This window comes from Carassius carassius, chromosome 48 (genome assembly GCF_963082965.1).
Source record: "Carassius carassius chromosome 48, fCarCar2.1, whole genome shotgun sequence".
Lineage (NCBI taxonomy): Eukaryota > Metazoa > Chordata > Actinopteri > Cypriniformes > Cyprinidae > Carassius > Carassius carassius.
Genome location: NC_081802.1, coordinates 12,288,397 through 12,300,012, shown reverse-complemented (window position 1 = coordinate 12,300,012; position 11,616 = coordinate 12,288,397). Strand labels below are relative to the sequence as shown.

Here is an 11,616-nt window from a genome sequence, read left to right as displayed (position 1 = left end):
TGGATTTGTAACTGAGGTAAAGCAGCCTAATTCATTATAAGAATAATTGTTGAGAATGTTCAACTTTGAAATTTGTGTTTATTTTTAGTGCTCTAATAATGTCACATTCCCTAAACATTTCTCAACATATAATTATGTATTTGTCATATATTTCTTGTATTAGATCTGAACAACCATCTAAAGAAGGAAGAAAAATGAAGAAGGACAGACACACACACACACACACAACCATGTGCATACTGTGTATATCCTTCAGTTACATATTCGAGTTAGTTAAGTAATTGTTACTTTTATTTCTTTTGTGTCAACATATTTCTTCAACCCTTGCAAATAAAACATATTAATGACTAACTTTGGTGTTCTTTATTTCAACATGTTCCTTGCATTGTATTTATATATAACATATAGAAATCAGTCTTTCATTCACATCTAAATGAACCCAATTGTAAATGAAGTGGCACGCAAACTATTAAAACTGCCATATTACTAGCAAGAGAGTTACTCTATCTACAGGTTTATACAAGCGGTGTCATAATAACTCCATACTTCTGTTTCTATAATAAGGATAACAGATTAGTAGTGGAGAAGGCGCGCTCAACTCCCACGTCGTTTAGTCGGTGCGAGTGATAAAGTTATCCAGAAATAAAAAAGAAAAAAAACGCACTCTCAAGAAATACTTTTATAAATTCATTCGTACCATGTCTTACACATTACAGATAACAGGATAACAGATTACACATAAAACATTTGGTGAAAAATTAATTGTTTAAAAAATATTCAATTGAATCTTGTTTAAAAATACTTGGTTAATACAAGATCCATGTGACACTGTGGAAAATGATATTGCCTACAGAGAATTCATGACTAATGCTGACTTTCATTCCTTTCACATATTAAGCAAGGGTTCAGGGTTTGGTAATAGCAATTTTCTTTTTTCCTGTAGCAGTTAATACACCAGAAGGGCACTGTGCATATTATCTTTTTTTTTTTTGTTGAGATAAAACTTTGTCTCAATACTCACAAAACACTTAGTGACAGCAGTTTACATTATGTGTTATTCATTTTACTGTCTACTATACATACATATAAAGTACATAAGTTACTATATACTGTACACTTGAAGAAACCTTCATTAGGTCATATAGGAGACAACAACAATTTAAGCAGCATCAATAGGTGTCAAACTCTTCTTCTGCCTCTATTTTTCATCAGCCCAACAGCTTGCTCAATTCTAATGGAAACATTTTGCAATGGCAGTTACAGACAGGTTTTGCAATGAATGTACTATTGCAATGTTTGAAGGTTTGAAAGTGTTGTGGATCTTTTACCATTTCACTCATTATAATGGGACAGATTCATAAATCACATGTTCTGTTTGAATCAGTCATAATGTACATGAACTGGTTAGAAACATATAACAGGATGAAGCAGTAAGTATGGCAGTTATTTTGGAATCTGCCCTTTGTTTCCCGTTCATACGTTACCTTAAGTTTGACTTCTCTAAGTAAGTTTTTTGGTGTGTCCAAATAACAAAGATGAGTTGCTGCATCAGATAAAGTTTTTTTTTTTTTTTTTTTTTCTCACTTCCAGGAAATATTACAGGTCTGGTGTAAGAAAGACGTATTTTTAACAAGCAAGCAAGAGTTTCAGAGACAGACCAAAAAAGGTTGCCTACTTGTGAACTGTGCTCAAAATGAGAGTTCTTGTAAAACTCCTCGGCTTCGGCTTTTGGTTGCTTTCCTTAAATTTTGCTCAATGTCAAGGCAAGTGATTTATTATAATTATTATTATTATTGTCTTTATTCATTTGAATGTCTTATTTACAGAATATATTTCCAACTTAAATATAAATATATTATATGCAGTTCCCAAAACATTTAACTGTACAATTATCTATGAATGTTGACTTGTTGTGCATGTACTTCAGCATTTAATATACATAAAACATCTTTGTGTAACATTTGTTTGTGCTTCTCAGAATGTCTTCGAGGGCACATTAAATATCCAGACATAGTACCAGCTGAGAAAGTTTCATACGCTGATGGTGAAACAGTGAAAGTGAACTGTGTGACAGGTTATACTGGCTTGTATAAATTGAAATGTGAAAAAGGAGAATGGAAAAATACCATTGAGCGACCATGTGCAAGTAAGAGAATTGGGAATATACGATGGCCACTTTTTTTTTTTTTTTTTTTTTGGTTATTAAATCATGTAAAGTAAAACTTGTCTGATTTCTGCAGAGAAAAAATGTAGTCATCCAGGCGACACACCAAATGGTGATTTTAAACTTACAGAGGGGACAGAGTTTGTTTTCGGAGCAACAGTGGTGTATAAATGCAAGAAAGGGTAAAAACAAAATGCTTGTGCTTTTTTATTCTCTTTTTTTCTTGTATGAAATGTAAACTCTCCTCTTTGAGTCTGACACTCTTGTACTTGTAAAAACATTGTTTTCACAGGTATGAAATGGCAAGCAGAATCAATCAGCGTACCTGCAGAGCTCAAGGATGGGACAACGCTGTCCCTGTCTGTGAGGGTACGATTTACGAAAGTCACTGTTTTTCCTCTTTCTTTCTTTTTTCTCTCAGTCATATGCTTCTGAACCAATTACTCATAAGCTTTATACAAGAAAATCATAACTAATATTATTTATTTATTTATTATTTTGTTTTATTGGTTTCTTTATTTTTCTTTATTTTCATATTCAGTGGTGAAATGTCCAGCCATCCGAACAGATGAGGAGGTGACTGTGTCGGGTAACGCAGAGGAGGGAAGTTATGGTGATATTATTCGCTTTGAGTGTGTATCTTCTGACAAAATGATAGACGGAAGTAGTGAAATTCACTGCGATGAGACGGGAAAATGGAGTGACGTTGCTCCAAAGTGCAAAGGTTCATTTCAATTGATTATTTTTTTGTCTGTCTGTATCTTCATTCAATGATCACAAAATCCTGTCCTTTAATCAAAGCATAACTTTATTTATTCTTATTTATCTCACTCTCACTTTTTATACAGACATAACATGTACAGCACCTGTCATACCAAATGGAAATGTTGTTGATTCACCGCGAGAATACAAGAAAGATGCCCCGTTAAAATACAAATGCTATGAAACATTCAAGCCCAGGGAGGGAATCCCCAAATGTGCTAAATTTGGCTGGACTGTGAAACCAGAATGTGATGGTACTGCAATACTTCCAACCATATATTTTTCATAATGCAAAAGACTTGGTAGCATCACACATGAACTGAATCATTCTTGAAAAAAAAGGATATATATATATATATATATATATATATATATATATATATGTCTTCTTACCATTAGTTCTATATAATTATGTCTTCTACAGAAATAACCTGTGAGCTGAAGTCAACCACAACTGGAGTAAAAAAGATCGACCCAGATGGAAAGATTATTTTCAGAGCCCGAGAAAGTGTGGAGATCACCTGCTCTGAAAAACACTGGATCTTTTTTACTAAAGAATCCAGAAAAACATTTACATGCAAAGATGATGGAAAGTGGGACAATGAGCCTGTTTGTGCAGGTAAGGTTATAGAGAAACATTTCTGGATTTTGTGATGAATTTATTGCATGTTATTAAAAGCATGTGAATCTTGTTTCAGAGATTACATGCGACGATCCACGTGACCACCTTCTGTTTAGACCATTCTACTGGGGAACAATGAAATTAGGAGAAAAACAATCTTACACTTGTGTGTATGGTTATCGTAGAACAGAAGCAGAGGCCACATGTACACGAGACGGATGGACACCGAAACCACTGTGTACTGGTGTGTTCTGCTGTAGAGTATTACAATCTTTGTTATTCTCATAATATCAATTATATGATTATGCTGATGTGTTTTTTTTTGTTTTTTTTTTAGAAATTATCTGTGACGTACCAAAAATAAAAAATGCAGAGATTGTGGGACGTCAGAGACCAAACTATAGAATCAATTCAAAAGAAGAATATAAATGTCACTCTGGATTTAAACCGGAGACGCCTGTACAAATCACCTGTGATTCCGAGGGCCAGTGGAAAGACATACAGCAATGCATTGGTACAGTATGTTACAGCTTATTGACATGTTGCTCTAATTTCATTAAATGTTGTAAAACTCCAAAGGGAGATATTTCATCTTTAAAAATCCCTTTTCAAGAACTTCACAGAATGGCTCGTTTGGACTACAGCGTTGTTTTCTGGGGCTTTTGTTATGTCAACAAAGCAGCCCATTAATTATCATTAAAATAATTCCCGCCTACGGCAATTTGAATGGTCGGGGGGTGGAGAGGGTCGAGGTCATGGTTAGAACGCTTGGTTGAGTGCATCAGGCAAGACGACGACGAAGTAGTGCTACACATGCACCTAAATAATTATGTATGTAAATATGTATGTTACAATTATGAAAACTTTTTTATTATGAATTGCTGATGGTACAATACTGGACAATGATGTAATGTTTAGATTTTACACTTCAATTATGAGACTACAGTATTTCCCATGCATTGAGTGTGGGTGTTTTTATATCATTGTATTTCTGAAGAAAACCAACTGTCTTCAAAAAATGTTGGATATAATTTCCATTTCATCTTGGATGTAACAGTGACATGTTTGGTTTACTTAGCTTCTCAAGGCTAAGACATAACTCGTGAGAACATGATGATATGTTGTGGCCATTTTTATTTAAACATTTTTATTAATATGAAACATTTAATTTAATATCTGTATATTATTATTAGTAGTAGTATAACTTTAACTTATTAGAGCTATATTTTTGTATTTATTGTTATATATGCTTATTTCCCCTTTTCAATTTATAATTTCAATATAATTATGCTAGTATTTGCTAGCCTACCATATATTTAGCAAATAAACGCCTGCCAAGTATGCCAGTAAAGTTTTAACTTTATGATTGTATTTATGCCCTTGTGTGATGATAAATGAGTGTGTTGTGTTTTTATTCACAAATGAAACTACGTGAATGATTAATTCCTCAATGAAACACTATATTATTTAAAACTACAGTCTATTAATTAGCTGAAATAAAATTAAATATGCTCAATTTAAACTACATTACAGCAAAAATTCCAGTCAGGATAATCAAGCTTTATTGGCATGTCAAGCATTTACAGTTGGCTATTGTTTATAAAAATAATCAGAACTTTAAGCAAAGTAATTCGAAAGGTAGGGGAAAAAAATGAATATACGTAAACATATAAAAATATAAACATCAAAAATAATAATAATAATATACAAATATTACGGAAAAAAGACAATCAGTAAATGAACTTACAAGACTGTCGGATAATATATATATATATATATATATATATTTTTTTTTTTTTTGTAGGCCTATTCTTTATTATATTAAACTTAAATTGAATGCTGACTATCGCATGTCAAACAGTCCGGTAGCCAAGGCCTATGGTTAATATAATGATTTAGTAATGTAATAATAATAAAAAAATAAATTATTTTATTTATATATTTATATAAAATTTCTTAATTCAAAATAAAATATTAATGAATCCATATCTGATAATCCCGGGCTGCTATGGTATTGCAGGTTTGTTTATGTGGCCACAAGAAAAATGTCGTACCCTTAACATAAGAAGTCGTGGCCACGAGTAATGGACGTCGTTCATAAGGATGTTGTTACCTCGACAAAATTATCTTGTGGCCACGACATAATATCACATTCCCACGAGTTAATATGACATTCCCACAAATTAATATCTTGTGCCCATGATGTAGTATCACGTTCCCACAAGTTATTATGTCATGGCCACGACAAAACTAAGTGAATCGGCCATGTCACCTCCCGGGCACCGTAGGTAAAGCTGTATTTGTGAGCGGAGTGCTGCTTTGTATACAGAGTTACCGGGGAAACCTCGATTTCTACCACTCCAACAGTGCCTTATGTGAATATGTAAATTTGCATATATATGACACAACAAATAGAGTCTTAGTCTGTGGGAAACTGGACTATGGTATTAATAAATTCAACTGTATAACAGTTTCACTGCAATTCATGTTATAATGTTAGAATTAAAGAACAATTAACATAATACATATGCACTTAACTGTACATAGTAAATGTAGTTATTTTTAAGCGGTTGTTGAGATCCTATCTAAAATGTGATTAGGCAAAACAAACAAACAATAAAAGGAATAACTTTACCACTCTAATATGTCGTGCAATATATGTGCATGCAAAGATTCTTTGCGATCATTTTGCTCTATATTCTCGGGGTCTGAATCAGGCTAAAATCGATATATTAATATTGACGCCATCCTTAGCTAAACCAAAGCAGATGGAACTTGCTGATTTGGCAAGGGGCCTGGCAGTGCTGAAACACCGTCTAAGCTGTTCGCCAATCACAAGACACTGGGACAGCTAACCAACACAACACATTTTGTTTTAAGTAAGGCGGGCTTTAATCAAACCCAGAACTAATCGATCAGAGCTGCGTAAAAACATTTGTTTGTCATATAACATTTTGTTTGTATAACAGACATTTCTTGCTGGATGAAGGGCCATCACCTTCAACTCAACCTAGCCAAGACAGAACTGCTTGTGGTTCCAGCAAACCCATAGTTTCATCACAATTTCATCATCCAGTTAGGGACATCAACCATTACTCCTTCAAAAACAGCCAGAAACCTTAGAGTTATGATTGATGATCAGCTGACTTTCTCAGACCACATTGTTAAAACTCTCCGGTCCTGCAGACTTCAGATTTATTCAACATCAAGACGATCAGGCCCTTTCTTTTGGAACATGCTGCACAACTCCTTGTTCTGTCCGGGCTGGACTATTGCAATGCTCTCTTGGCAGGTCTTCCACCCATTTCTATCAAACCTTCACAAAGTCACTTTTACGGACCTTTAAATTAAATATTCCCTCCTGGTGGAATGACCTGCCCAACTCAATCCGAGCAACTGAGTTCTTAGCCATCTTCAAGAATCGGCTTAAACCCCATCTCTTCCATCTTTATTTGACCCTCTAACTTTAGCACTCACTATTCTAATTATATTCTTAAAAAAAAAAAACGTTTTCTAATCGTTTTGTATTCTGTTTTCTTTCCAGTTATTATACAATTAACAAAAGCAATCATATTATTATATTATTTAAAAGTCCTTGCTACGTGTACTGCGTTTAAGCTAACTGAGACTTGCACTTGTGTATCATTGCTTTTTGTTGATTGTGGTTCCATTGTCCTCATCTGTAAGTTGTTTTGGATAAAAGCATCTGCTAAATGACTAAATGTAAATGTAAATATATTTATCTTTTAGACAATCTTATCGCCATTATTTACCGCTGGCATGTTACCTCTTTTCCTCCTCTTCTTGCATTTTTCACCCTTCTGGCTGCCAGAAGAATGAGTCCTCTTCATGCATAAATTATCAAATGCAACTATTATTTTAAAAAAAGTAACCCCATTCAAATGTTTACATATGCTTAATTCATAATACTGTGGTTGAGTATAATCTTTGTTTTTCCACATAATATTAATTATATGATTATGCTGATATTTGTTTGTTTTAGAAATTATGTGCAACCTACCAAAAATCACAAATGCAGAGATTATGAGAAGTCAAGAATCAAACTACAAAATCAATTCAAAAGTAGAATATAAATGTCGCTCTGGATTTGAACCAGAAAAGCCAGTACAAATCACCTGTGATTCCGAGGGCAAGTGGAGAGGCATACAGCAATGCACTGGTATGTTACAGCTTATTGATATTTTTCTCGAATTTCATTAAATGTTGTAAAGATTATTGATATTTTGCCTCAAATTTCATTAAATGTTGTAAAGATTTTTTTTATTATTATTCTAAATTCAGTCAAATTATTATATGCATTTGTGGTCAAAAGTTTGCATACACTTTGCAGAATTTGCAAATTGGTAATAATTTTAACAAAAAAAAAAGGGAGATGTTTACATTGTTACAAACGTTATGGGCTCCAACCTGGTTAACTTACCTATTGTTGATTTTTCTGAAGTAAATAACATTATGTGAATTGTGACTATTCTCAAGCGGTTTTATTTACAGTGTTACGATCTCCTCCCAGTCTAGGGGAAGTAACAAAGAAAAAGATATTTAAAAAGGGGGGGGGGGTAACGTTAAAACAAAATTACGTGGAGGATACACTTCGGCCTCAGGCTTCAGAGTGAGAGCAAAAACAGATTCAAGTCCAAGAAAAAATATTTATTTCTGTTATAAATTGAAATGGTTGACAAAGGATGGGAATAGGTCTTCCAGAGAGAGCAGGGCCTAAAATAACAAAGAAAACCAGAGGCTAACTAAGGTTTAAGAGAGCTATCTGCCCTGTACCAAAACTAAGATGAAAATCAAAAACTTCCCTGAGCTCCCTCTTTTACCAAAAACAGGAGAAAAAGAATGTAGAAAATAAAAAAGGCACCCTCTCCCTATATTTCCTAGATAATCCAAAATGAACAAAGCTAATAACATTACCTACAATACCTTTTAATTACCCACAGGTTGAGAAGTCAACACTAGAAAGCAAACCTGATCACTTCTTAGCACCAAGAAATGAGTATTAGTCCACTCACAGTTCTCACCATAATACACAAAACACACAATCTCAGTTTGAGGCTGGGGGAGAAGTGTCCCTCTCCATAGGCTTCTCTAAGTGCTGTATTAATACTCTTCGGCTCAGACGAGGTGCAGCTGATGGTAATTAATCTGAGTGAGAGAGAGAGAAACAGAGCGCAATACAGGGCAGACAAGCATTTTCTTAAAACAGATTATATAAAAAGACCCTGGGACCTAACAACGGTATAGGCTGATGCTTGGAAATTGTTTTTTAAGTCCATCCGCTAGTTGTAGCACGCAAACCACTCAATAATCATAGTTGTCAAATGTAGTTTTGTGCTTTTTTACTACAAAGTCTCAGCCTTCTGTCAATTTTGATTATGATAAATTTTTATTTTAATTTTTTTGCCTCAGTTTAAACTGCATGTGAATCAATGAATCAGAATCAGAATGAGCTTTCAGTTAATGAAGAGCAATTCCAGATCAGGGCAGCACATCTTAAGCCTGGTTCACACGGGACGATTTTAAAATTGTCGGCCGATTTTCCAAACCTCAGAGACCCCACACACGGCGATAAAAAATCACGGGTCTAACAGTGTTGGTCGTACAGTGTGTGGTGTGCAGCCACACGGCAAAATCAACACATCACACACGAACCGATTTGACTCCCGAGCATTCCCAGGTCAGACGGGAAATCTCGCAAAATCCCTCGAGATCAAACGTGACTTCAGAGTAAACAATCATGGCGGACGAAGAGGATGCAGTGGCCATAGTTTGTGCTTTGTTTGTAACCAAAAAAAAACATAAGAAAAAAAGAAAAGGCGATGGTCAAAGAAGTGGAGACAAAGTCCTCCATCTCCGACGTCCACCGGACTTTCTGGTGCGCCAAGCCGCCGACTGTTTTGATTTTGTTTCCCGGTACTTCCTCGCCGCCTTGTCACCTCGCTTTCTGATTGGCTACACGCCACAGTTCACAGGCTGCGTGATCGTTTGTCCCCGGGGGAAACCACACACGAGAAGAAATCGGGCCAAATAAATCCAACCTGTTGGATATCCCCGATTTGAGATCGGAGCGGTCCCAACGTCCTTCCGAGCAGAGGAGAGCAGTCTTAACACACCACACACGGGAGGAATATCTGATCAGATTATTTTACGATAATCGGAGCATCCTAAGATTGTCGGAAGGTGTCAATCGGGGCTAAAATCGGCCTAATTATCCTGCCGTGTGAACCAGGCTTTATTTAACACTGTAAAATCTGAACACCATTCGTTGATGTAAAGACATGTCTCGCTGCCGCACGATTTCCCCAATGATTTTCGAACAGTGATGATTTTCCGATAATTTTTCCTGATTATATTTTCCTGTTTAATATAGCAGAACAAAATAAACGTTAATATTTGAATGCAAGCTGAAAAAAAATCAGAACAATTTAATACAAATGAATGCCTAATGAATCGATCAATCAGAGTTTTTAAAAAAAGTCAAAAGAATGACGGATGCCACAGACTTTTTTTTTTTTTTTTTTGAAGGAGTAGGCCTAACTTCATAATATATCATGTTTTTACTATCGTAATTTTGACTTTATTCTAAAAATATTATGATGTTAATCTTATTGATTTATTTATTTTTTTCAACGTGGCACAAAAATGCTGCAGTACAGGCTACTGAATGCAAATACAATTTTGGCAAAGCGGCCCTAAAAACAAATAAAAATGTTAATTAAAAAAACAAAAGAAAGAAAGAAAAGCATCTTCAAAGATTAAATAATGAAAGAGTTTTTGTTTTAGAGTGTTTTTTTTATTGTTTCATTTTAAAATAGTAATTTAAAGCATTCTATAGATAGGACTATATTTTGTCATGTCGGTAAAGGCACAATGTTGAACCTTTGCCGTTCCGAATGATGGATAGGTCTACTCTTACCTTCATGAGCAAAGATTATGGCGTATTTTTAAGTTTCCATTGTTATTACAAAAATAAATGAATACATTTAAAAAATCCAAGTGATTGCCTGGCGAAGCAAAGCGCACATAAGCTTCCACTCTGCAAAAAAACGATTGGGTATGCGCCGTACAGCGCTAATTTATCTAGGATTCATGCTTAAATTAATACTGTGAGATGCATAAAGTGTTTTATGTCTGTTTATTTTAAGTTGTGTTGGTTTGAGAAGGAAAATTAAAAAATGTTACATCTCATTCACATTTTGCTCCAATTTCATTAAATGTTGTGAAACCAGAAATTCAGTCAAATTATTATATACATTTGAACACACACACACACACACACACACACACACACACACACACACACAATAAAATAAATAATAATAATAATAATAATTTATATATATATTATGTTTACAGATGTTTACAAACAATGTTCAAGATCAATTTAAAGTTGGATTAAGAAAATAAGTAACCCCCTTCAAATTATTACATATGCTTGATTCTTAATACTGTGGGTTTTTACACAGATTATCCATATTGAGATTTATCAATGCTGCATTTCTTGGTGATGACAGTCTAAAAATAAAATAATAATAATAATTAATAAATAAAATAACATTAATAATTAATAACAACCACAATGATGAAATATCTTTGCTTTGCCCTCAGAGAAATGCGGACCACCACCAAAGTTCAGCAATGCAGAAACAAAAGAAATGACAAACGAAGAATATAATACAGAGGAGAGAGTTGAATACAAATGCTTTGATAAATACATAATGAATCTGCAATCGCCCTTCTCCAAATACTCTACCTGTGTAAAAGGCGAATGGAAAGGGAAAATTTATTGTTTCAGTAAGTTTGCACACTACACTCCATATATCAGTGAGGCTTTTCTCACTGAATTTTTATTTGTAAAGTTGATGTAATCTCCTAGTTTACATTGAACATTGTGATGATGAATCAATAAATGTATATTTTAACACTGACAGTAACATGTTTATTTCAGAGCCCTGTATAGTGACAGTGGAGGAAATGGATAAAAGAGGGATAAAGTTGCGGTGGAAGGCAAATGAAAAGATGATCTCACCACATAATGATTTCATTG

The 11,616-nt window shown here is 34.3% G+C and overlaps 1 protein-coding gene across 8 annotated transcripts in view; it reads left to right on the top strand.

Moving 5' to 3' along the window:
• The first annotated feature begins 1,605 nt into the window (after window positions 1-1,605).
• Window positions 1,606-11,616, top strand: part of LOC132131954 (complement factor H-like) — a 302,525-nt gene continuing 292,514 nt past the window's right edge. For 5 of the 8 annotated variants that reach the window (XM_059544155.1, XM_059544149.1, XM_059544148.1 and 2 more), the window contains exons 1-10: window positions 1,607-1,763; window positions 1,979-2,146; window positions 2,241-2,346; window positions 2,457-2,533; window positions 2,706-2,888; window positions 3,013-3,180; window positions 3,351-3,545; window positions 3,625-3,792; window positions 3,886-4,062; window positions 7,552-7,728. In XM_059544155.1, coding sequence (XP_059400138.1) covers window positions 1,694-1,763; window positions 1,979-2,146; window positions 2,241-2,346; window positions 2,457-2,533; window positions 2,706-2,888; window positions 3,013-3,180; window positions 3,351-3,545; window positions 3,625-3,792; window positions 3,886-4,062; window positions 7,552-7,728 — 1,489 coding nt within the window. In that variant the 5' untranslated portion in view covers window positions 1,607-1,693. Of the gene's footprint in view, window positions 1,764-1,978; window positions 2,147-2,240; window positions 2,347-2,456; window positions 2,534-2,705; window positions 2,889-3,012; window positions 3,181-3,350; window positions 3,546-3,624; window positions 3,793-3,885; window positions 4,063-7,551; window positions 7,729-11,616 lie in introns of all 8 variants that reach the window. The other 3 variants (XM_059544154.1, XM_059544150.1, XM_059544151.1) reach the window with 3 other exon arrangements.